This window comes from Schistocerca cancellata, chromosome 9 (genome assembly GCF_023864275.1).
Source record: "Schistocerca cancellata isolate TAMUIC-IGC-003103 chromosome 9, iqSchCanc2.1, whole genome shotgun sequence".
Taxonomy (NCBI): domain Eukaryota; kingdom Metazoa; phylum Arthropoda; class Insecta; order Orthoptera; family Acrididae; genus Schistocerca; species Schistocerca cancellata.
In genome coordinates, this window is record NC_064634.1 from 304,794,130 (window position 1) to 304,821,987 (window position 27,858).

General features: G+C 41.7%; 1 protein-coding gene across 1 annotated transcript; it reads right to left on the bottom strand.

Moving 5' to 3' along the window:
* Positions 1-13,948: 13,948 nt before the first annotated feature.
* On the bottom strand, positions 13,949-26,057 carry LOC126100315 (uncharacterized). The gene is made up of 2 exons (XM_049910925.1): positions 25,068-26,057; positions 13,949-14,872 (listed from the first exon to the last, which is right to left on the bottom strand). Exon 1 carries the CDS (start codon positions 25,966-25,968, stop codon positions 25,069-25,071), a length of 900 nt encoding a protein of 299 aa, XP_049766882.1. The 5' UTR covers positions 25,969-26,057; the 3' UTR covers positions 13,949-14,872; position 25,068.
* Between the last annotated feature and the right edge of the window lie 1,801 nt (positions 26,058-27,858).

A 27,858-nucleotide genomic window follows, 5' to 3' on the forward strand; every position in this document is an offset into this window, starting at 1 on the left:
TTCAATGGGAATACAATCCACAATGTCTTTAGAGAAGGGCTGAAACGTCCAAGGGTATCAGCAGTATCAAAGATTGTCAAGAACATCTTTCTTGTTGCTGCTCGCACTGCGGATTGTCATTTTCGATCGCAAAATGTGCAGGAATCAACGCCTGAGAAAGGCGTGGTTTCACTGACATCCTTTATGCCACCTCCTGAGGCCTTTCGGTGTCGATTCTGAGCGGCGATGTATCTAAAATATCTTCCCCGGTCCCCCGTAAGAAAACTGCCTGATTTCAAAGCTAGGCATCGAGGTACTGACCTCCTCCGCTGAGACGTCAGCAGAAGGGATGAAATTTGGGAAAGTGGGGCTTGGGCGTTCTTTTCATCGTATGACAGTCCGCGGTGGTGCTGGGCCGGAAGTGACATATTAATCCAACTTACAGCTCACACGAACTTCCGAGCTGTGTTATGTGTCGACACCTTGCTGTTTGAAACGTGGCCGAGCCTGAGGGTGACGTCGCAGCGCGCGACGCTTCTGCTCCGTTACAGGGGAAGGCTTTGGGCACATTTGAGACAGATTTCAAAATTATGCGTTGTGATGGGAAGCAATTACGGCGTTTCGAAAATGTGATCCTTTAATTCTGTTGCGATGTATGGATACTTGAGTATCTTAATAATTGCTGCACGCTCCAGGATATAAACAGCTCGAAAAAGTATGAGTGTAACTTCTGCTGTCAGTCAGTTGTCATAAAAGTTTCCTGGTGTAGAATGATGTCATGTTGAAAAAACATAAACTTCTCGTCGAAATTCCGGCCATAATTCCATTGGCATTCCTTTGGGTCTGTGATTTCCATTTACGGGGGCTGGAACTTAAATAGTGGCAATTATCTATACACAATCGATACAAAAGAGTTACATGTTTGCACCTGTTACTGTCCCTCAAAGTAGTCACCAGCGTTGTGTAGAACCCGTTGCCAGCTATGTGGAAGGCGTTGTATACCGTTAGCAGAGCCTGTTCTGTTGATGGTGCGACTGGAGCGGTCTACTGTCTGTCGAATCTCTGGAACTTTTCTGAAGCGAATGCCATGAAGTGGTTCCTTCATCTTCGGAATCAAATCAAAGTCACAAGGACTTACGTCAGGGGAGTATGGTGGATGGTTCAGTACTTCCCAGTCCCATCGACTGAACAGAGCAGCCACAGCTTGCGCTGTATGCACCCGCGCATTGTGGTGGAAAATGACGGGTGGGTTGTGCTGAAAATGTCGCCGCTTATTTCGCAAAGCTGGTCGCAGGTGAAGCTCCAAAACGAACAGTAATACTATACATCTACATCTACATCTACATCTATACTCCGCGAGCCACCTTACGGTGTGTGGCGGAGGGTACTTATTGTACCACTATCTGATCCCCCCTTCCCTGTTCCATTCACGAATTGTGCGTGGGAAGAACGACTGCTTGTAAGTCTCCGTATTTGCTCTAATTTCTCGGATCTTTTCGTTGTGATCATTACGCGAGATATATGTGGGCGGTAGTAATATGTTGCCCATCTCTTCCCGGAATGTGCTCTCTCGTAATTTCGATAATAAACCTCTCCGTATTGCGTAACGCCTTTCTTGAAGTGTCCGCCACTGGAGCTTGTTCAGCATCTCCGTAACGCTCTCGAGCTGACTAAATGTCCCCATGACGAATCGCGCTGCTTTTCGCTGGATCATGTCTATCTCTTCTATTAATCCAACCTGGTAAGGGTCCCATACTGATGAGCAATACTTAAGAATGGGACGAACAAGCGTTTTGTAAGCTACTTCTTTCGTCGATGAGTCACATTTTCTTAGATTTCTTCCTATGAATCTCAACCTGGCGCCTGCTTTTCCCACTATTTGTTTTATGTGATCATTCCACTTCAGATCGCTCCGGATAGTAACTCCTAAGTATTTTACGGTCGTTACCGCTTCCAATGATTTACCACCTATGGCATAATCGTACTGGAATGGATTTCTGCCCCTATGTATGCGCATTATATTACATTTATCTACGTTTAGGGAAAGCTGCCAGCTGTCGCACCATGCATTAATCCTCTGCAGGTCTGCCTGGAGTACGTACGAGTCTTCTGATGTTGCTACTTTCTTGTAGACAACCGTGTCAACTGCAAATAGCCTCACGGAGCTACCGATGTTGTCAACTAAGTCATTTATGTATATTGTAAACAATAAAGGTCCTATCACGCTTCCTTGCGGTACTCCCGAAATTACCTCTACATCTGCAGATTTTGAACCGTTAAGAATGACATGTTGTGTTCTTTCTTCTAGGAAATCCTGAATCCAATCACAAACCTGGTCCGATATTCCGTAAGCTCGTATTTTTTTCACTAAACGTAAGTGCGGAACCGTATCAAATGCCTTCCTGAAGTCCAGGAATACGGCATCAATCTGCTCGCCAGTGTCTACGGCACTGTGAATTTCTTGGGCAAATAGGGCGAGCTGAGTTTCACATTCACATTGACGGTCTGCCGCGGAGGAGCGTAATGCGTTAGAATCACCATAATTTACACCATACTGGGGCTCTGACGCACTTTCGACTTTCACGGCGACCCATAATGACGCTGTTCATTGGACTGGCGTTTTAGTTTTGGCTCGTACGATGTGGCCCATGTCTCATCCAGTGTTACGATACGTCGTAAGAAAGCCTCTCCTTCGCGCTCATGGCGCTCCAAGTGTTGTCTGAGCAGCGTCGTAACGCATCCATTTCTGCATTTCCGTCAAGTCATGCAGAACCCATCGTGATGCAATTTTTCGCATACCCAGGCGTTCCTTCAGGATGCGAAACACGGTCGTATGCTCTAATCCCGTTTTGTGGGTGAGCTCACGAATCGTATGGCGTCGATCACTGTCCACTATCGCGGCAACAGCATGCAATTCCTCTTCTGACAGAGACTCTAGGACGACCTGCCCTATGCATGTCTGCCATAGTTTGCCGACTTCCGTTGAAGGCTTTTACCCAACGTGCCACTGTTCTGTACGGCAATGCCGATTCCCCCCACGCATCTTGAAGTCCTTGGTGACACTGTCGTGCTGTACGACCTCTGGCACATTCAATCTTGATCCAACTCCGTTGTTCCTGTTTCGAAAACATAGTGACACCGTTACGTTAGACCGCTCGCTCGCAAGTGACTGTGTTTCCTTCGACTGTGCGCACGTCGGTGACGTAGGACGGGCGAGTCCATTTGCTCAGAGGTGAGGTAGGTATGTCAATAACGTGTTCTATCAGCGACAATAGTAGATCCCATTGCATAGTGTCTCCACAGCAGTGTTGCCACTATTTAAGTTCCAACCTACGTATATTTCGCCATGACCCATCTATTAGTCGCAATTCAGATTTGAACACCACACCAAATGGGCAGTGGCTGGACAGTAGAAAGGTTGTAGCAAGAACACAATATGCATCGAACTTGCGTTATTGGCAAACAGCCAAAGATGGTAAACTGCAGTGCAGAGGAGTCATTGGCTACAACGGGTGATTAAAAAGTTTCCGTTGAAGGCCACGCTAATCCCTTGTCTACGTATCGGTGCTTATATGCCCACATCGGAGTCGCATATACACTGCAGTAACTCCCTCAAACGGAAACTTTTTGATTGCTGCCTTTAGCAAAAACGTATAATAATATGAAAGTACACTATTGTTGTAGGCTTGCACCTTAAGCAGTCAGTCGAAAGGATCCAACAGGCCGCTCTAACAACTTGAGAGTTACCAGCGCGAAGCTCCAGCTGTGTGACTGACGTATCACATATCGAAAAGACTAATCTACAACCAATCAGTTGATGAATACTATCATTGCTGATGTTAAGTGGGGAAAAAGCAGATCTTATTACATCACAGGAAAACAAGCTAATAAAGTTTCCCGACTCCTTCCACCATAGGATGAATCGTATCAACAGACTTTTTCTTTTCTTTTTGAAATCATGACCTGTTATGCCTAGTAAAGGTGTCATTGGACAACACAGTACACCACTTGGCTGAGAAGAATGCCACTGTAGCCGCGGTGTAAATATATGTGACAGTTACTTTTTAAACATTACGCGGCTTTTAACTTCCAAACTGTCTGCTAGGTTTCTGAACACAGCTTACCTGGTAGAGGTAATTAAAAGGTACGCTGTCTCGTAAACGATATTTAGACTTACGAATAAATTAGTATCGTGATTTAACTGCAAAGAATTTGTAGAAAATTCACTTAGACCGTGAACACTTACTTCTTTGGGGCAACGAAGTTTAATGGGCAAACCGAAAGTAAACTGTATTTATGTGAACCAGAGTAATCGTAGCAAGTATCTCACCAAGTCTGAAAAATGTGTAAAGCAGTGTCGCTTATAACCACATGCAGGGCTGAGGACATGTGGGCCCAGTCTCGTGTCACAGCGCACAATTACCTCACATAATCACAAGTTACAGACGGGCTACCTTAGCACGAACATCTGTCTTTTCGGCTGAGAGACCGTGCAAAAAACATGGAACATATTAATCTCAATAACTGATGCTAGTTTTGATACCGATGGCAGTAAGAAATCGATAAAGATTCAAATAACTGCTGACAGCAAGTTGTAAATTTCGTATCGAATGATCATATGCTACCTAGTTAGAGCAAACTGTCACATAATCGTCTAAATAGGACTGTGATTGGCAAGGAAAAACTGTTGTAAACCCGTATAGATAACTCTTGAAAACAACCAAATGACAGTAGCATGCGTAATATTAATGACCCAAAAACATATGGAACACAGTGTTCCAACATGTGAGAAAATCGAAGAAGGTAAGGTCTATACAAGTAGAAAATGATCAGTGACAGGGAATGCGACGAAATTAACTGTTCTACCACTCGGCTGAATTAACATCATACAGATTCTGTACCCTGGCTTGAAACGTACCCTTGCACAAAGACCAGATCTCCACATGTGACACGGGCATCCAAACCAAGAAAGTTTCAGTTACGTTACGATCCAAATTAAGAAAGTAATTACGCACGAACCATATGCTCGCTGTGCATGACTATCAAATACGCACTGCAGTTGTGCTTTTCTCAAACATGGCAAAAATACATCAGACTATCATACCGCACAGCAATCAGTAGCGGTGGCCGAGCGGTTGTAGTCGCTTCAGTCCGGAACCGCGCGACTGCTACGGTCGCAGGTTCGAATCCTGCCTCGGGCATGGATGTGTGTAATGTCCTTTGGTTCGTTAGGTTTAAGTAGTTCTAAGTTCTAGAGGACTGATGACCTCAGATGTTAAATCCCATAGTGCTCAGAGCCATTTGAACCAAGCAAACAGCAATCCCATGTCATCACGCCAAGAAAAGTCGTGGTCCATGCGCGCCAGAACACAAAGCGCTTATCAAATTCGCTACTGAATATTTGCAGAGAGGCCGAGCTCTGACCTCATTGGTCGCCTCAGCAGAAACTGGAATGTCACTTTCTGAACGCCTTACAGACTAACGTGAAGATAACTAAGTTGTTCCATAAATGATATCTGCACTGCTGTGCAAACCTTAAGGATGGAAACAACTTTCGCGTGATATATTACTGCAAAGTAACATAGGTCGATGAAATTTGGCCAATACATAGAAAGAACAATTACGATGGTCCCGTGGATATTATAAAAAGCGGAATATAATTCTTAATAGGCTGTGTCAACAGTGCGGCCGGCAATGCATAATCTCCAACGTGCTGCTATGTTGGACACAATATTGGTGAGGAGGTCTTATGTGTGGAATGTTCCAGTCCTCCAACGAGGCGTTTGGAAACTGCTGGATGGTTGTTGGTGCATCTGGACGTGCTCCAACCTCTCGCTATATATCGTCCAGGTAATATACAGGATGATTATAACCAAAGTTGAACTTTCAAAATGCTGTAGAAATAACGCCACTGGCCAGAATGACGTTAAGTTGTAAAGGAATATTATCGGAGAAGGGGGAAAACGTATAGCAGAAGAAAAAAATAGTGTAAAAATTGATAAATAGGTGGTGCTGTACGTGTCAGAATGCGCAAATAAAAACACCTGTCATGAGCACGACACACTGAAGCTGGTACAAACACAGCGGCTGGACTGCTTCTCTTCCTCGCGCGTCTGCGACGTTCGCCATGACTGTCTCAATGCAGGATCGCGCTCTGCTTGTAAAGCTGTATTACAAGAATGATGACTGTGTACACGTCGCTCTGAAAAAGTTACGGACACTGAAGGATTTGAAAAAAAGGCGTTGGTCTTATGACTGCCTTGGGTCTGGAGAAAATGATTCGGAAATTCGGAAAGACGGGTTCTTTTGGTGTGCAACCTGGTACAGGGAGGAAACGAGTTGATTCGACGTCAGTGGAAGCAGTGGCCACAGCAATGCAGGATGAGACAATTGGTGGTGTGCAAACGTGTAGCGCACGGAGAATTGCCCGAACATTGGACACACCCGTGAGCACGGTTCGTAAAATCCTACGACACATCCTTCTTTGCTATCAAATCAAAATTACCCATGTGCACGAGTTGCTTCCTGTTGACCTGCCAGCAAGAGAGATGTTTGCTTTAGAATTTCTTGCTCGCATGGAAGTGGAAAATGATTGGCCGTGGAAGATTTTGCGGACAGTCGAAGCTCACTTCCATCTGACAGATATGTCAATACATAGAATTGTCGAATATGGGAAACGGAAAATCCACACGCAAATCAACCAGGACTACTTCATTTTGAAAAGTTCACTGTGTGGTGCGGGTTTACGGCATCATTTATCATAGGGCCATATTTTTTCGAAGAGACAGGTGCTTCTGGTCCTGTTACCTGTACCGTCACTGGTAAGCGCTATGAGTGTTTTTAGCGTAACCACGTCATTCCAGCTCTCAAACAGCGTGGATATGTAGAGGGGATCATTTTTATGCAAGATGGCGCACCTCCGCAAGTGCAAATGCGGTTAAGCAGCTGCTGAAGAACCATTTCGGAAATGCTAGAATTATCAGCCGCCATTTCCCTACAGCCTGGATGTCCCGATCACGTGAACTTAATACGTGTGACTTCTGGCTGTGGGGCTATCTGAAAGATGTTGTGTTCAGTGTTCCGATTGCAAACTTATCTGCATTGAAGGCACGCATTGAGCAACACATTCCGAAAGTGACCGTTGAAACACTTCGATCAGTTTTAGAACATGCTGTTTCAACTTGTTGCAGAGAACGGTGGACAGCATATTGAACATATTTTGCACCAGTCACACGGGAATTAATAATCCGATTTGATTTTAATCGATGCTTTTTATGCGGTTTTTGGTCTCAGGACACTTAATAACCGATGTAATTTGATAGTGACATATCACGCGGAATTTACTTTCGTTCTTCAGTTTTGCACACTAGTGTGTTTTGAACAACTGGTGAACGAATTCCAGCGCACCAAACCAAAAGAAACTAAAGAGCACTTTCTTGCAAATTTAGCAAATTTCACACACGATCCAATAATTTATATAAAAATGATTGACGATTTCTTTTATCAACTTTTAGAATCCAACAGCACACTTCTGAAATTTGATCTGGAAAGTCTTTGCATCTTGGCTTTAGATGAAAATCGGAATTTGATTTAATAGTAATGGGGTTTACTTTATTTGTCATCGTACAGAGAGCAGCCATAAAAGCTTCACTGTTCTTCGTAACACCAAAATCAAAACCAGTTTTAGAAACACGAGATGTGGTTATTTTCACGTTACAGCCACGCTCAAGGGCAAATCCAAGAATTAGGAACTTAGCTAAGTTATTTGTGAAGACAGTCATCTAGAAGAAACATTGGGAAACATTCGTCTTCAGAGCACCTGAAATACACTCATGCTCATAAATTAACGATAATTGCAGAATGTGGTGCCACACAACGTGGCACTACACAAAACTGGTGCTAATAGCATAGGCACATAGGCGACACACATGACACAGATCTGTAAGTCCACGGTATTGGTGATAAGTTGGGAAAACCATCCCGAAACACATGCGCTACAAAGCGCCACTGTTTCCTGCGCATGTACCCCGACATCAATATGAGATATGATCACCATGCACACGTACACAGGGCGCACAACGGGTTGGCATACTCTGGATCAGGGGTTCGAGCAGCTGCTGGGGTATAGCCTCCCATTCTTGTACCAGTGCCTGTCGGAGCTCCTGAAATGTCGTAGAGGTTTGAAGACGTGCAGCGATACGTCGACCGAGAGCATCCCAGACGAGCTCGATGGGGTTTATGTCTGGAGAACAGGTAGGCCACTCCATTCGCCTGGTATCTTCTGTTTCAAGGTATTCGTCCACGATGGCAGCTCGGTGGGGCCGTGCATTATCATCCATCAGGAGGAAGGTGGGACCCACTGTATCCCTGAAAAGACGGACATACTGGTGCAAAATGACGTCCCGATACACCTGACTTGTTACAGTTCCTCTGTCAAAGGCATTCAGGGGTGTAAGTGCACGAATCATAATCCTGCACGAATCATAATCCCACCCCACACCATCAAACCATGACCTCCATACAGGTTCCTTTCAAGGACATGAAAGGGTTGGTATCCCTGTTCAGACTATACCTGGACTCGTCCATGAACATGACCTGGGACCACTGCTCCAATAACCGTGTTCTTGACACCTGACTTTACGGGCTCTCGCGTGACGAGGGGTCAGTGGAATGCTCCTTGCAGGTCTCACGGCGAATGAACCATGTCTGTTCAGTCGTCTGTAGACTGTGTGTCTGGAGGCAACTGTTCCAGTGGCTGCGGTAAGGTCCCGAGCAAGGCCACCTGCAGTACTCCGTGGCCGTCTGCAGGTACTGATGGTAAGATATCGGGCTTTTTGTGGTGTTGTGCACTGTGGATGTCCCGTACTGTAGCGTCTGGACACGTTTCCTGTCTGCTGGAAAGTAGTTCTAAGTTGTAGGGGACTGATGACCTCAGCAGTTAAGTCCCATAGTGCTCAGAGCCATTTGAACCATTTTACAGAGAAAATGACAAAGCCGGAAGTAGGAAACGAAATATCTGTAAGATGAATTAGAAAAAAAATTTAGTAGTCTCGTACAGGACAAAAAACACGGTACATAGTAGGTTGCGACCAACTGACCGTGATGTGTTTCCGAATACCCTTGTTTCTGATGGTATAGGAAGAAAAGTACATGGTCCAGGAGCCACTGTAGACCAAGAGCTTTCAAGGTTACCTAACACTGCCATGCGGGAGATACTGTAAATGTTACTGCTAGCATTACAGTTCGAAAGATAGTTTCTTGCTGATTCACAGGTGTCGGTTATTCTGACTGCAAGGCAGCTATGGAAGGCACTCCAAAGCTTCTAATAAATAGTTAAAACTCGTTAAACATGTCTTTAGAGCACTTATCCATAAAAGTCAAAGGATCCAGATTCGAGTTCCGAGCCACCAAACGGTTTTAATCAGTCAGGGAATTTCAAATTACTACTGTATCTAAGTGAATATCGTTTAACAGTGACATAAGTTCCGACCACATCTGGAACTGAGACGTTACAAACTAACGACTGTGGCAGAAATTAAATTTGTATCACAGGAGTAGCCTGAGGACGCGGAAACCAAAGGTACCATAAGAAATCTGTTGACAGTACAGATTAATACGATACTGCGGTGTGTTAGTAAGAAGAACGGTGCAATATTCGTTCGGACATGCATTCGGACATGCATGCATGTCCAAAGGAACAATGCATCGTTCTTCTTAACAGCACAGGCACTGCAGTATCGTTATAACCGCCTATACCAGACAGTGACTTCAATTAGAATCTTCTCCCCTATACGGAAATTACGTAATGTATGTACAAGTACAAGTTGTGACACGGCACGACGACGTGTGGAAGTTTAGACCTGGCCGTGAGTCGTGCGCGGGTAGCCAAAGCGGTTAAGATGACAGCTCGTGTAGAGCGGGAAATCCGGGTTCGAGTTACGATCCGGCACAAATTTTCATTGTCGTCATTCCCTTATGCAGGTGATGGTTGTTTGTATTGGCAACTGGGAATAAGTTTCGTATAATGGACTAAACGTGTTCAGTATTTAATGACTAACATTACTGTAATAAATTTAATTACTAATTGGTAATAATTTAGGTGGAAACAGGTAATTAAAAGTAAAGAGGATATGAATGTAATCTATGAGCTGTCAAGCATAAAGGACTACAGCTATGTGCTCGTCATCGCTGTAACTTGGGGTTCTTTGTGGACTTCAGTATTTTCTATAGACTAATTTTTTCCCATCTAGCAGTCCAGTACAACCTCTTTATCAAAACAGTCCAGACAGTAGCGGTACCCTGCACGTCATAGAATAACTTGGCTATCGTAAAACTGAACAGAATTCCTGAAAGTGGAGTCAGCTCTCTCCGCCTCCGTAGCTGGGTGACATGAGGCAACAGAGAGGTAATCCTTGTCAGAGTCCACGTAAACGTAACATGGCTGCATAGTCTCAAATAGATAAAAAAAAATGTTGCCATTCGACTTCTGCTTTCGACGCTAAACTAATCTGCTATTACGGCACACTACGGTCCACGACAATAGATATCTTTAACCATTCGTTGACCGCAAAAATTTTAACTAATGCATGGAAAAATACACTTTTCAAACTATTAATCAAGAAAGACACTGTCGCAGCATCCTCTGATTACCGCCACGTCTGTATTATTTTTGTACTTTTCAAGTCCACGAGAAGCTTACCAACCACGTAACTAAAAACAGCCCACACGGCGAATAGCAACCAGACTTCCACAATAATCGTAGTACAACATTTTTAATAGTAGTAACACACGTATGAGCCTAAATTTGTCTCCAAGTGGAGTTAAATGATTTCGCTCGTCCCTGATGTCTCGGCACATCAATTATTTCTCATTAATTCTGTCCCACTGTAAATAACAATGTATGCAGATGACTTCCAGTTATAACGAAGAACAAAATTAATTAAACAAAGGACAAGTCTCTAGAAAGTCATTGCTGACATGTGTGCATTACCAAAACGGCCAAAGGAATAGGTTAAAAATTCAATACATACAAAATCCAAGCAGCCCTCTAGGTCATTCTAGACTCATTGCAACGAAAATTTGGGGATCGTTACCATTCTTAACTACAAATGCAAACAAAAATTCTTTCCCTCGACAAAGAGGATGCATGAAAATTAAATAGTCTGAGCACATAGCCAAAATTTGTAAGAAGGCATCATCAACTTCTCTTCATGTCCTGCAACAATATAAAACGCTCTTTCCATTTTACCTGAAATATAAATTTGCACAAAAGCTTGTACTTTCATTTGTTAACTATCGTGTTGTTATCCTACAAGCTTTCTCTCAGCTCACACCTTAGGGTAATAACGAAAGCCTTAGCAAACAGCACATGACATTCGACTTTTTGATCATATTTCACTGACTTAGACACTGGTATCCTGGCATGCAAGCCACATATTTCCACTCATTCTGTCTCCTCTACCATCTTATCAACGTCTGCAGTAAGTTTCATCGACTGTTTATCTAGTGAGTGACAAGCGATTGAAGAACTTGTTTCGGAACTGAAGATAGCTTTTGTGATAAAGACGAAGGAAAGATCGTTAATGACAGCTGAAAATATGGATGTTCAGAGCTAATGGTAAATACGCACAAAATAATACTTCTTTCTCCTTCTTTGTGCTTAAATTAACCTATCTTATATCTCTCTGACGTACAACTGCCATAGGATACGTGTATTATTTCAATATTCCCGGTGTTCTTCGCGCAATATGGCTTTCAGGCACTCTGACAGGTCACAGAATACAGTATTTATTATTTGAAGCTTACTCACGTTTATCTGATCCTAGCATATACACTTAAAGTCAACGTTCTTTCAGAAATGGTTGTGTGTTGACTTTGCTCATATTGGAATCGCTTTCCTTGTACTATTTCAAGGCTATTTTATATCATATTACGTGTTATTTGGTCACCCAACAATAAATCTTCTAGAATGAAATTTTTCAATAAACCTTCTATCTTTATTTTTACATGAAAGCAGTCCTTTACTAGCATATCAATGATTTGCAAAGAGGCAAATATGGTGAAGAGTCACTGACGAACCATGCATAGTAGTAGAGACTTTTAAGACAAATAATACATGATCCATAGGGAAGGTAACGAAAGAAACCGTTATAGCGTGGAGAACATATACAGGGCTGTGAATGATGATGTTAACTGACATCTCTTGATGTGAGTTGTATAGTTGTATAGTTGAGTAATTGAAGTAGGAGGAAGAGAAGAACGAAAACAATAGGCAATACTTATTTTTTTCAAGACCAAAAAAATAAATAGGTGAAAAATGTGGTCTATACCCATATCGGTGTTATTTCTGTGAAAGATGTTCCATAAAAACGCAATATTCTTCATGGCAACATTAACAACACATTATTCAGAATTCGAAATCTACTTCGATGTTTGACCAATATAGAGCAATGTTAAATTCGACCAATGTGAGAGTGAAAATCCTTTAGAATGTTACAAAAGTTTTACAGTATGTTATACATAAAAATAATTAATTCATTAATTTAGCGACGAGTGTGCGACTAAAAATATTTTAGCATGTAAATATGTTACAGAAATTTGTTAGTCATTTATAATTTCAAGTTTTGATGGATTATGGTGTTTGTTATACCTTGCTTCAGGATGCTACAAAATGATTTAGCGTTTTTTGACTTTGTTCTGGTGTTTCTTTTATTGTGTAACAATACCAACCGTCTAGCATTTACGGGTTCTATTATACCAAGCACCAAGAAACAAGTGGAGAACATATACAGGGCTGTGAATGATGATGTTAACTGACATCTCTTGATGTGAGTTGTATAGTTGTATAGTTGAGTAATTGAAGTAGGAGAAAGAGAAGAACGAAAACAATAGGCAATACTTATTTTTTTGTGGAACAGAAAGTCAAAATTTAAGAACTGGTCAACACTCATCTACGAGCTATTCTGTAAAGTACTGCAACAGAGTATGTCAATTGTGTTCTTCTTTGTTGCTTTAAGTAAAAACTCAGGTGATTTGCCATGAAAAAGTTTGCTTATCAGTAAGTAAAGCTCCATTTATTTGAGGTCTCTATGAAGGGAAACGATACGGAGATATGAAAGATGGTTAGTGTAGTTTGGCTTGATCTGTTCAGACAAGTAAAGTATCAGTTTTAACATTGTTTATATTTATGATATGTCGAATATATTAACTACAAGACATATAACACTATTTATTATTGCCTTTTTAAGAGTGTATAGAAATGTAGTTTACTTGAAATTTGAAATATCTAAAGAGTTTTTCTTAGTTAGTAAGGAGTATTAAATCAGTAAAATGGTAATTCATATCTGTGTTAGAATGAAAACTACAATGACCATTTATTTTCTGAAAAATAATAATACGTATTATAGCAGTAAACACGTTACGACAAGCAACAGAGCAGCGTACAGACACGAAAGAAAAAACGTTATTAGTAAGTTGGTTACACTCAAAGCATGTAAAAGAATGCGACAGTAAACGATTTACAATTTTCAGAATGTTATTTAGTGAGTACAATCTATTGTTGAAATCCATCGTTCTAAGTTTAAATGAGCATTCTTTAACCGAAACGAATTAAATGCAACAGTAGAAATTTTGCGTCAGTGGTCTGTCTGTTGGAAGTTTGCAGTTTTTTCAGTCAACACGACTGGCTCTCGAAATCACTGTCAAATGCGGCTTCATCGCTAAACTTTCTGGTTGAGGCTTAAGAGTGTGGGCTGCAGACGCCGACGTATTTGAAACTGTGAACGTTTATGTACATAAGGACACGGTTTTGCATTGAGACTAGCTTTGAAGCACAGCGTCCTTCAAATATATGTTATTATTACACCACTCAAAAAGGAAGGTCGTTTTCAATTAACATGAAAAAATGAAGATTTGTAATACGATATTAAAGAATTACAGGAGAAGAAAACTACATTAAAACACAGAGTCAATTAAAGTATAATCAACTTTCATTGTGTTACTTGAAATCAATACAGGTTATCTACAGCAAAGCTCATACACCAGCGAATCTTGCAGGTGGTCAGTTGCTAACATTATAAGCTGTAACAATGACTATTTGCAAATACGTACAACACGCACTGTTGCTATATTTGTAAGGCTTGATTCTACTGTAAGATATTAATAACGCTTAAACTGTTGCTTTGAGGTTTGTAAAAGTATTACTTTAGGTGACCAGCGGAGGGAATGCTAACGGCTCTCAGAAACTGCCTGATTGAGACATAAATGCCTTTCATTTTAATTTGCTATTTAACTGGCTTTCACTTTTCACTGACTTGTCTGAAACACAAATACGCTTCACGCTGTACGACCATCCTCCATTTTTGTGTATAAAAGTAACCTTAATAACTTTCTCATGAGTAGTGTAACAAATTTATTTCCCAGATATGCAAAGAAAATGATGCTATACGACAGTGTTTAATATAAATTTGTTGGTATGTTAGCGATGGGAACAAAGTCGTAAGTAACTTAACATTTACTTTCTTCGTTTTGGATTTCCATCCCACTGTATCAATATAAATTTTCACAAATAAACAGTTAAGTGTTTTTATTACATTTATAATGATGTCATGGGCTAGTAACATTCCATAATAGTTAATATTAGACAGAGAGTGGGCTGACAAGGTTTATAAATGCAATTAAGTTCACGAAACAGCACTAACAGCAAAGCATCACACTTATTCTGACAGTGTGTGTACCACACAAAAGGAGATAAATGAAATTTATTCAAACATAAATTACGTAGATTCCGTGAAGTATTTCCTATTCAACCCAAACACCTCCGAAGATATCCTTGACTCGGAGATTTCCATAGCCGCATAGTCATACCGCGCGCTTTGGCCTGGAGTGGATCCTCCTGTAACATTCAAGAGAAGCAGTGAGCTTAAATTCATAGAATAACATATTTTTAAGACGTTGCACTAGAGCAGAAGGATCTAAATAATGTGTCACAGTTCTGTCAGAAAGCACAACTGCCTACCAGGAAAGGGAGGTAGCCACGCTCAATCTCCGCCAAAAAACCTGTTCGAAGATACTTAAGTTAAAGTAGTTTAGGAAGTTACAGGAGATATTGTCAAAGATATGAATTATTGAATTTTTAATACTTGAGTACGTGCTTGGCACTTTTACACGATTAAACTATTAATATCGTGCTTATAGCGTCGGAAGAAATTTAGTACAGTAAATAACAAAGGACTTCGAGAACAATAGAATTGTGACTCAGATGGATTATCGACAAAATATTGAAAGTGGGCGCTGCATTAATACTACACTATTTAAAAGTTCTGAAGAAAAGATTGTTGGAACAAAAACACTACCTTCCCAATATGAGCTGTTGTTGACAATCTCACAACAAAAGAGAAGTAAAGGTAATAGTAGTAATTCATTCCAGATCAATTTGATCTTGCAAAGTTGTAAAATGGTTACCAAAACAACACATAACAAAACCACGGGAGCTGTAGGTACAAACTTATCAGTAATCGATAACACGCACACATTCAATGAAATAACATCAATATTATATTTTTATAACGTGATTTACTACTCAAAGCTTCCACGTTCCTCTGTCACACAAAAAATAGATATGAGTCTTGAAAGCAATGGAAGATGCCATAGTGCTACATCCGTAAAATGGAGTGTCAATACAATACCTCAGCTTAAGTAAAAAGATAATTCAGATGGGATATTAAATTTGGAAAGAAGAGTCAAAAGAAGAATTTCAATCTAAAGAAACTACTTATACCAACTTCAGAACATTTATAATATCAAAAGGTATATATTTTCCAGATGTTCTGCAATTATTATTTATTTAATTCGGATCCTTAGACCACTGTCAAATGACAACATCTATTGTCATTCGACTATGGTGCAAAAAGACGAAAATCTGCTCCAGACTAAATAAGCAATAATTCAAGTAATAATAAAAGTGTTTCCATATTGATGTAATTGTTGTGCTCCGTCAAGCACCGACTGAGAATTCAATTAATTTTAGGACATATACCTAGAACACTAAATTGGAAAACCATACGTTTCTAGCAGCGGAGAATTAAAGCACCTGAGATATCAGGATATACGATCAAACTACAGATTATGTCTGAGAAAGACAACGAAATAAACAAGCACTTTGACTCTCACACTAGTTTTATAGAAATATAACTAATTACAAGCTGTCTAGAAGGTGTATGGTCGGTAAAAGAAGTTCCATTTCATTATGTACAAAATACCTGATTTGAATAGATTTTATTATTTAGCGGCAGACAACATTTTAAACTTATGTGACTGTCATGTGTGTTGATTTCCTCAATAACAGCAGTGCAAAGTGAAAAAAATGAGGATTTGGTTTCAGTTTGATCATCGAACATAAGCGCCCTAATAAGCAGTTTTATTTATATTGATGTCTCAGTACAACACTGGCTGACAAGATTGCTTTGTGGGAACTAAGAAGGCCTTAATCCAATATAAGGGAGGTGGGAAATACTAACCCCTTTTCCCTTTTTCCCTTCCACACGCAATTAAATGCTATGTAGATTCTTTCATTACGTTAGCTGTAATTCCAAAAAATGCCTTATTTTTGTACATTATATGAGTGATAGTGAGTGGATCCCTCTCGACAACCTTTGTATTTTAAGGCATTCCTAAGATAATACTATTGTAAACAACAGGAGCATGATAAATAATTCTTAATCTGACACAACTCTGAGACAGTGCTCATTCTCAATCTGTATGGTTAACCATTATTTCCTGTGGAGACTGCAGAGCACTAATACACAAACATAGTTTCCTCTGGTGAACTCTGATAATCATAAATCATTTTAGAGAAGACGAGGTCACCCAGATCTCCTACGGAAGTGCTTTCACGGCCGGGCAGACGCAGAAACGTTAATGCGTCTTTCGGCTAAGTAATGTGAACAAGAATGGTTGAATTCGAATTTAGTGAACGGACACTTTACACAGGTGGAACATTGCTTGAGAAGGGCTCTAGTACTATATCTGTCAGACTTTAGCCAAGGCCAAATATTTTTGAAAGGAAATTACAGAAATAAACAAGGACTCAATAAAATACATCTAGGAAATATAAACATCTAAACAACCACGAAAAACTGGGAAGGGAGAACATAGAGCGTAGAAATTTAGAAAAGTTTTCTTTCATTAGAAGAAAGACGCCGTTCATCGAGGTTGTACTTTAAGTACTAGTTTCTAGCGTATCTCATCAAATAAAAATTGCGTGCTATGCGTTATTCATTTTCTTTTACAGCTATTTCCATAAAAATATATTTTAGGATATGCAAGACCTATTTTCTCAAAGATGTATCTTGATAATAAAAAATATTAATCAGCCAGAAGACATACCGGATATCAATGTAACTTCGCAGACATACACGCCATTGGCGATTATGTAAATCGTTAGCGTTGCAACTCTCTGAGGCAGGTAGGAAAGTCACTAGAGGGCATTAGTTTTGTTCCTGTTTAATGCCTTTACGAGACCTGTGATTTATATAAGGGGTGAGAACAGCATTAGATGTTGAGATACAACTGTGTAGTACACTCATGTGAGACAGCTTTATCAGCATCTAACAGAGTTTGAAACGAGGCTCACTGTGGATCTCCATTAGGCTATCTGGTCGAGTTCTCCAGTATCCAGTTTCTCGGGGTCTTTCGGTTGCGACAGTGGCCCGATGTTGGAATGCATGGTAACCTGAGGGTAGGCAAGTTCGTCGTCTCTTCCAAGTCAACCAATCCCACCCACAACAAGGGAAGGACCGTGCACATCTGCGCCTGAATCCAAGCAGCATTCTGTGTCATCGTGCACTATCGCTCGGAGACTACCAGCAGCCGTACTAGGGAATTACTGTACCTTGCGGAGCTGCAGTTAATACCACAGCACAAACGGCTGTGTATGGAGAGGTGCCGTGACGGGGGAGCATCGAATGCTGTTATATGGTGTCACGTTGTGTTCAGTGGCGACATGGGGAGAGGTCCCTTTCTCCCAGCGTTTTGGAGAGAAACAGCGATGTTATTCCTTGCGTCATGTTGTGGGAAACACCGAGTATGACTTCAGGTCATGGCTGGTAGTTATTGAGAGAAGTATGACGCCATAACAGCAAGTCACACCATGTGTTACCTCTCGTGCGATAGTACCGTGGTGCAGTTTTTCAACAGAACAATTCTCGCCCATACATGGCACGTGTCTCTATGAACTCTACGCGAAATGTTCAAGCACTCCCGTGGCCAGCAACATTCTCTGATGTGTCTGCGATGGGACACGTGTCGGACGAGATCGGAAGGAAACTACGTCCCAGAAAGGAAGCTTGGCTTTGACATACCGTCGACATCGAGGTTATTACAGAAGACAAGAGAATCGAAGCGTTTGAGATGTGGCATTACAGAATGGCGCTGAAAATTAATCAGACTAGTGGGTTAAGAAATGAAAACGACAAGAAACACATACGTTAAGACTTCACAAAATGATTTCCACTGTAATAGAGGGCGACGCAGACGAGAAAAACTGCAGGGTTTGGAGCATTGTGTGTGTTACTCTGAGGGGAATAGTTTGACACTGCAGAGGAAGTCGTGGTCGACCGCCTGAAACCAGTGCGAGGTCTTGAAACGTCCCCTTAGAAAAATTAGTAAATTACTGTGCTGGTAAACCCCTTACGTTACTTGATTTTCATACAGCTGAGCAAAACTTAACGTACCGAGACATTTCGCTCTTTACCTATTCTGATCAACAGTAAACTGACACACAATATTTTTAGCGCAACGCAATCTGACTTTTAATAATCCCTACAAAAGAATGGCCCTGACTAACAATAACCTATACCTTTCATGAATCACTTACCTCACAAAAATCTTCATTACTCGAACTACTGGAATACAGTGAGCGCCACTACTGCCAGCTAAATAAAAGATTCAAACTACTGAAGGCACTAACTACTGATAGGCATAGTTAGCAAAATGAAAGATTTTGATAGAGAACAAACAATGTATTTACCTTAATAGTGTTCAAAAGTCATAACATGTATATCAGTTCATGACATGCAGTCTTACAAATTTACTGTCTCTGATGGACACACGTCCAGATCATCCGCTCTCAAAACTCCGCCATCTCTCTCCCCACATCCACCACTGCTGGCGGCTCACCTCCAACTGCGCAACTCTACGCTCTGTTAACAGCCAACTGCCCAACACTACAATAGCCAACAAAAATGCAAACCAGCCACTGACTGCACACAGCAGAGTCAGTGATTTTCATATAGAGCGCCACGTGGCTTTACCAATATAAAAACCTAAACAGCTTACTTACATTCTGACAAAAAATTAATATATTTTACTACGTGGAATATGGCAGAATGCTTTAGGTTGCAATATATTCATACTGATCAATCACGCAACATACATGATCGATATCTGAATACACAATGCATAATAAGACGTATCGGGAAACCTAGTCACCTCTTTATTGATTCACTCACCGAGCGAGGTGGCGCAGTGGTTAGCACACTGGACTCGCATTCGGGAGGACGACGGTTCAATTCCGCCTCCGGCCATCCTGATTTAGGTTTTCCGTGATTTCCCTAAATCGCTTCAGGCAAATGTCGGGATGGTTCCTTTGAAAGGGCACGGCCGGTTTCCTTCCTCATCCTTCCCTCACCCGAGCTTCCGCTCCGTCTCTAATGACCTCGTTGTCGACGGGACGTTAAACACTGATCTCCTCCTCCTCCTTCTTTATTGATTCAGTCAAATATGTCTATGCACGGATAAGCGATAACCGTGGGTATCTTGACATATCAGTTTTCCAGGCAGCTAAAATCGCGTAACACATACGAAACACAAACTGGTAATGGAGACTATCAACTGAAAGCTCCAAGTGGTAGTCTCTATGGTCAGTTTGTGTTTAGTACGTGTTGTCTAATAATTTTTTGCATAACGTTACGTGATCTAAGGTACTGGCAACGTTCTCTCGCAGGATACCGGTGGTCATCCACTTATGTACTAATTTCATTCATGTGTTTCCTACATACATCTAACGATGGAATGCTTATGCCTAAATCGATCCTGTACGTTTTCTTGATAATCAAAATGAGTAAAGCCCTGTCTGAGAAAGTCGTTAATTTTTTATATAAGGCATTGCAGCGGCGTGTCGCCGTTAATAAGGTTGGAAGTTGAAGATTTTGAGGCTCAACTGTTGCTGACGCAGGCAGTTCTTCAGCAGCAATCGAAGAAGATCGGATTGTACCGGGCAGTGGATTGTAGCGGACAAGAGTTGTTACTAGAGAGCAGCACCAGTAACAGCACCCGTCGCGCCACTGCGGTGTGAATTTTGGTGGAACAACAACAGTCATCATGTTTTTAATCAAAGCAACAGTGCGTTAGGAGTGGAGAGAAGTTATTTGATTCTAGTAAGTTTTTTGGACGAACTTAGCGTTGGACTGTTATATTCTGTTTACAAATAAATAACGTTGCATAACTGATATTAGGTATTGCAGGCTGTGACAATGTACAGCCCAAGTAATAACAATATGAATGTTAGACTAGTATCGGGTTGTGTCAGACAAAGCAGTTTCGGATTATACTGGACGAAAGAGCCCAGAAACTTAAATTTTTCTGTTTCTTTTTCTTCAACAGACAAAAATGGAAAGGTCAGGACATAAATGACTTGGAACTATCATGAAGGAAGCAGTAGAATAAGCCAGATTCCTTGAAATGATAATTGGAGAGCGTGTGAGAAATATTCATTCCAAGAAGTATATTAGGTAACAGATTTAAAGTGCGTGGGGAAAGGAATCAGAGGTCATGAAACACGTTTTAAGAAATAAAGCATTTTTCCCCAGAACATTCAGCGATGAACAGGAAACAGCATAGCAGAATTATGTAATAAATTTTAAATAGACATCTTTTGCCTTTGAATAAAGATGAGTTGTTACATCTAATGTACAAATATGCAGAGGATCAGGAAACAACGAAACCATTCAAACAGAAAACTTTGACTTAGTAAAAAGACATGAAGATTAAAGGCTGACGGCAGCTGAGTCCACGAGTCTGCAGCGAGCAGTGTGTTTCAGTGAGGAACAAACTGACAGATTCTTTCACAGACTAAATGAACTGACGGACAAGCACGAACTTTTTTGAAACGAAAATGATTTTTTTAGACACCAAAATTCCATGTCCGATGCACCCTGCAAAAAGTTACAAGGACTAAAATGCAAAGGGTGGAAAATGATAAAATAAACAAACGTATTCTAAAGACATCGAGTTTTGTAATTCAATTCAGTGATGGATAAGTTCAAGTTTATAGTCATATCAGGCATAATTACAACTTTTTTGCAAACGAAATTGATCTTTTTACCTGTTACAGTTTCATAGTCGGTACAACCGAACAAAAATTTAAGCCGCCAAGATATAAAGGGAGGGAAAAACAAGAACATCAGCGGATGTTGAAACCTCAAAAATTCGTAAAAATGTTAGTATGCGACATTATAAAGTACTCTCGAATGCTCAGAAACATTCTCCAGTACTCTTAAATCCACTGAATTGTTCAATATCAACGTAACTTGAAGTAAAGTACTCTGCAAAACTCTACTTTATAGAATACTAAACATTCCAAAAAATTCGTGAACCTTGAAAAATGTTTAGGAACTTCCAAAACATTCTAAAATCTAGTACATTCGAGAATAGTTTAGAATATTCGAAACATACGTTAACATTCAAAAATGTTCATAAAAGCTCGATAATATAGATAAACCTCGAACTGTTTCCCTTAAAATGTACAGCAATGCGAAATAGGCGGACTATGTCCCAGTGGCCACCATGATGTGATAGCGACCGCTTCAAACTCATATCGCCAGAAACACAACAGCAGCCACAGAACAACCACTATAGCATACAACAAGGTAACCAAGACCAAAACCTGACAGAGAAACAAAAAATTTGCGTTGTTTTCACTATATCTCGCACTTAATTAACTTATTCTATCACAATACTTGCTATTGAACTACATTTGTCATCTCGTTATTTGGTGAGAAGATACATAAATTCTTTGGGTTTCCCCTACAGAGAGCAAGTTATATATAAATGACTTTGCGAAAAGCATGATTGTTTCAAATTAATACGACAATATCTTAACGTTCGTTTTTGTGACTTATTTATAGTGATAATAATTGCTAATCTTACTCGAAATTGCAGTTTATTGATTTGAAGTTGCAGTTCGGGAGATATGAGAGGGACCTTCGCAGCAATTGCTGTTTTTTCTTTATCTTTCCCTAATATTACTTTTTGTTGAACTATATTGTTTGATAACTGTTCACGACAATTTCTCGTCAGCTACTTCATATCTTACTGGTAAAACGGCGTTTTGAAATAACCGACATGAATAACTTTGACAATGTTCGGAGAAACTTTATCTATTAATTCCTATGGGCTGTCGACAATCTTACACAAATCATTTGTGAGTTAAATTTGGTCAGTTAAACAGCCAACTGAGTGAGTGACTTTACTAATTTGTAAGAGTTTTCCGACAAAATGTTTCGCGTTTTTATCATTGGAAAGTTGAAGTCTCGTATTTGTTCCTAATTGTACTTTCCTCATTCGAGATCAAAGAAATTAATTCTTCAAGCATGCATTGATTTGACCTGCTGGAGTTGACCTTAAAATAATTGAAAGAGTTTGCGAAAAATTTTCAGAATATGTAAGTAATGCACCACCCTTTAATTCCGGTTTACTTGTGAGATCTAGAGACTTTTCGCAATTTCTGGAAGACAGTATAATATTTTGGAACATTCTCCAACATTCTACAACATTCAGAATGTTTACGAGGAACATTCTGACCAGTCTCGACCACCGCGTCTCTTCAAGCTGCTTTACCGTCTTCCAATAAGAAATCTGTTGGTAGGATCCCCCTCTTTTCGCACCATTATCTTCTAATTCTACCACTGCAATTCCATATCAAACTTTCTTCATGGATGGGGGATGGAGGGCTACCACATCATATAACCACCCCGGGAATGCGAAATCAATTGTGAAGTTTCGGTGGGACTCACAGACATGCCACACCTACTTTTACCTACATAAACAAAAGTGCAAATGTTCATTAGTCGAAATTCGTCTGTCTCTGAAAGTCCTCCGCCGATTTCTTTTAAATTTTGACGCAACGTTGCCTTTAAATAAGCGGACGTTTTTATATACCTACTGGAGCGCCACTTATAATATATAAATATATATGTAATGCAATAATTAAGGGAAAATCTGTATAAAAATGGAAATGTTCGTTTGTCCAAAGTCTTGAATCACCGAAAGTTCTTCACCGACCACTTCGAAGTTTTGACACAACGTTGCATTCGAATACAAGCGTGTATATAAGTACGTAATATGTAAAAGAGAAACGTTATTACAAAATATCACCAAACGTTGTCGCCCGATTAACCTCAAATTTTTCACAATACCCTAATGAACATTTCAACAGACATAGGCCACGTATTTTTAATATATACCGTAATTTTTAACACATATAGGCTATATATTTTTAATACATATGATATATAAACACAAATACAATAGCGATTCGTTGTTAGTACATAGGAATGATACATTTATGGCTTGTCGGTATATGATTAGAATACTCCTAGAAAATCTGAATTTGCAGTAACAATAAGCAACGCTCAAGATCAGAGACAAGGGGAAAGACGAAATGGAGGACAGAGACTGCGGGAAAGAGGAGATGGTCAGGGAGAGGGGGCAGGAGGAGACAGAGAGAGGGGAGAAAAAAATGTTCGAACGTGTGTGAATTCCTAAGAGATCGAACTGTTGAGGTCATCGGTCCCTAGACTTAGACACTACTTAAACTAACTTATGCTAAGAACAAAACACACACCCATGCCCAAGGGAGGACTGGAAGCCCCGTGACATGGCGCCTCAAACCACGCGGCCACTAAGCTCGGTGAGAGTGGAGAAGAAAAGATCGACATACAAAGGAAGGGGGCGGGGTGGACGAAGAGAGTGCAGGAAGAGACAGAGAGGAGGTAGAAGAAGATGAACGAGAACGGGGTTAGGAAGTGATGGACAGAGAGAGGGGAAGATATCCAGTCCTCGTACATATTAGAAACGCGTGCTTTCTCTTTTCTTTCTTTTCCATTCAAGCAGACTGAGCCACAAAAGCGCGTGGCCAGGAGCAGGTATATATATATATATATATATACTCCTACGCTACTGATATGCAGAATTAGCACTTCTGCAAGGTCCACAGGAGAACTTCTGAAAAGTGTGTCGTGCTTGGATAGCTCAGTTGGTAGAGCAGGGAGTTTCATACCAGCGCACACTCCGCTGCAGAGTGAAAATCTCAACCTAAACGATGTTTTATTGGAATAATCTTCACACTAAACGATACTAATATACGTTATTTCAACAATATATCTTCACACTAAGCAATACTAATATACGTTATTTCAACAATATATCTTCACACTAAACGACACTAATATACGTTATTTCAACAATATATCTTCACACTAAACGATACTAATATACGTTATTTCAACTATATATATATATATATATTTTTGAAATAACGTATATTAGTATCGTTTACTGTGAAGATTATTCCAATAAAACATCGTTTAGGTTGAGATTTTCACTCTTCAGCGGAGTGTGCACTGATATGAAACTTCCTGGCAGATTAAAATTGCGTGCCGGACCAAGACTCGAACTCTGGACCTTTGCCTTTCGTGGGCAATTGCTCTACCAACTTTTTTTTTTTTTTTTTTTTTTCGCGTTCGGTCGTTGCATCTGCTCGGGGCGGACGTTGTAAGACATCCGTTTAAGTTCGTTGTTGATCGATTAACTCAATTTTTTTTATTACAAAGGGCAGTTAAACCTCTGACGAAACACGCTGAGCCACCGTGCCGGCAGACTACCCAAACACGACTCACGCCCTGTCCTCACAGCTTTACTTCTGCCAGTACCTCGTCTCCTACTTCCGAAACTTTACAGAAGCTCTCCTGCGAATCTTTCAGAAGTGGTTGTTCTGCATATCAGTAGCGTAGGAATAGGAAGATACTGACCTTAGAGGAGGAAAATGCACTTGTAGAGGACTCCCGAGGGAGACTGCGCCCGGAAGTGCGGGCTGCCGGACACGGCCGCTCCGCTGGGGTCGCCCTCGCCGGCGCCGGCGCCGTCGCCTTCGGCGCCGCCGCCCTCGGTGCAGTTGTAGCGCGGGAACTTGGTGGCGCCCCGCGGCACGTAGCGCTCGGTCAGCGAGCGGTGCAGCCGCTCCTGCGACGCCAGCTCCTCGGCCATGGGCACCGCCGTGTAGGGCGCGAACGCGCACCGGAACGGCTCGCCCGCGATGCCGGGCAGCGTGAAGGCGTAGGCGCCGCGCAGCTCCAGCTCGGCGTCCATGGTGCAGAGCACGGTGGGGAAGCCGCGGAACCACAGCAGCGCCGTCTCGCCCGCCGGGTTGCCGTAGCAGCGCAGCGTGTCCTGCTGGTGCGGCCGCAGCGCCAGGAAGTCGAAGAAGCCGGCCGGCATCTGCGAGTCGAGCGTGCACGCCGCCGAGTTGAGGTCGCGCTTCGGCTGGTAGTTGCCGAAGTGGCCGTCGTCGTCGCTCCAGCCGAACACCTTGTCCAGCTTGATCTCGTTGACGCGCACCAGGCGCGAGGTGTCCGCCTCGTCGGCCAGGAAGTTGCAGTACATGATGAAGCCGACCCTGGCGAGCGCGTAGAAGTCGGCCGGGTGGCTGAGGCGCTCGCTGCTGTCCTTGGTCATCTCGCAGAGCAGCGGCGGCAGGTCGCCGCCCGGGAACAGCAGCAGGCTGTTGTCCGTCATGTTCCTGCGCAGGTTGGCCACCTCCTCGTCGGTGGGCCGGTCCTCCTTCCTGCCGCGCGCCGCCGACGCCCCCAGCATCAGCAGCAGCAGCAGCAGCCACTGCGCCGCCGCCTGCGCCGCTCTCTTCCTTCCCAGCATCGCGCTCTCCCCAGTAGGACGTGTTCCCTCTGACCGGCTAGTCGCGGCTCTGGCACAACGTCCTGCTACGCGGGGCTAGGCGGTCGCGGCAGCGAGGTCAGGTCCTTAAAACCCTCGCCGCTCAGCCATTACCCAATTGACGTCGTTCGGTCTCCGTGTCGCCAATTGGCACAACTCAATTGCACTAACGGGTCTGTCCTATGACGTCTAGACAGGCGGACGTCCATGTGCCCACAATCACGACTGTTGAGCAGTAGAGTGGTTGGAGCACGGAGACTTCTCGAAGACGAGAACTGTTAACATTGCAGCGCGTCAGCTTCGTGAATAATTTAATGATTATAAAGAATCCGCCTCGATTGCAAATTGAAACCGAATGCTGACCTAGGTTTCGTCACTGATAACCACTATCAGTTTAATAAGTCACCGCTGCAAAATACTAACGCGAATTCTTTACAGACGAATGGAAAAACTAGTAGAAGCCGACCTCGGGTAAGATCAGTTTGGATTGCGTAGAAATACTGGAACGCGTGAGGCAATACTGACCTTACGACTTATCTTAGAAGAAAGATTAAGGAAAGGCAAACCTACGTTTCTAGCATTTGTAGACTTAGAGAAAGCTTTTGACAATGTTGACTGGAATACTCTCTTTCAAATTCTAACGGTGGCAGGGGCAAAATAGAGGGAGCGAAAGGCTATTTACAATTTGTACAGAAACCAGATGGCAGTTATAAGAGTCGAGGCACACGAAAGGGAAGCAGTGGTTGGGAAGGGAGTGAGACAGGGTTGTAGCCTCTCCCCGATGTTATTCAATCTGTATGTCGAGCAAGCAGTGAAGGAAACAAAAGAAAAATTCGGAGTGGGTATTAAAATCCATGGAGAAGAAATAAAAACTTTGAAGTTCGCCGATAACATTGTAATTCTGTCAGAGACAGTAAAGGAAGAGCAGTTGAATGGAATGGATACCGTCTTGAAAGGAGGATATAAGATGAACATCAACAAAAGCAAAACGAGGATAATGGAATGTCGCCGAATTAAGTGGGGTAACGCTGAGGGCATTGGATTAGGAAATGAGACACTTAAAGTAGTAAAGGAGTTTTGCTATTTGGGGAGCAAAATAGCTGATGATAGTCGAAGTAGAGAGGATATAAAATGTAGACTGGCAATGGCAAGGAAAGCGTTTCTGAAGAAGAGAAATTTGTTAACATCGAGTATAGTTTTAAGTATCAAGAAGTCGTTTCTGAAAGTAATTGTATGGAGTGTAGCCATGTATGGAAGTGAGACATGGACGATAAATAATTTGGACAAGAAGAGAATAGAAGCTTTTGAAATGTGGTGCTACAGAAGAATGTTGAAGATTAGATGGGTAGATCACATAACTAATGAGGAGGTATTGAATAGGATTGGGGAGAAGAGAAGTTTGTGGCACAATTTGACTAGAAGAAGGTATCGGTTGGTAGGACATGTTCTGAGGCATCAAGGGATCACCAATTTAGTATTGGAGGGCAGCGTGGAGGGTAGAAATCGTAGAGGGAGACCAAGAGATGAACACACTAAGCAGATTCAGAAGGATGTAGGTTGAAGTAAGTACTGGGAGATGAAGAAGCTTCCACAGGATAGAGTAGTATGGAGAGCTGTATCAAACCAGTCTCAGGACTGAAGACCACAACAATAACAACAACAACAACCACGCCTTCTTCGGAACACACTGAAACTACAAACCGCCTAAAGAGACATGGTCCAACATAAATACGGGACTCGCATAAATTGTAAAATACGCATGTGTATTAAGCCCGTTGCATTATTGGACCTTTCACGTCAACAGCTACTAGAACATACAGGTAGTTTCTCTGTTCTACGCTATATGCATTCACGGACCTTACTTGATTAAGC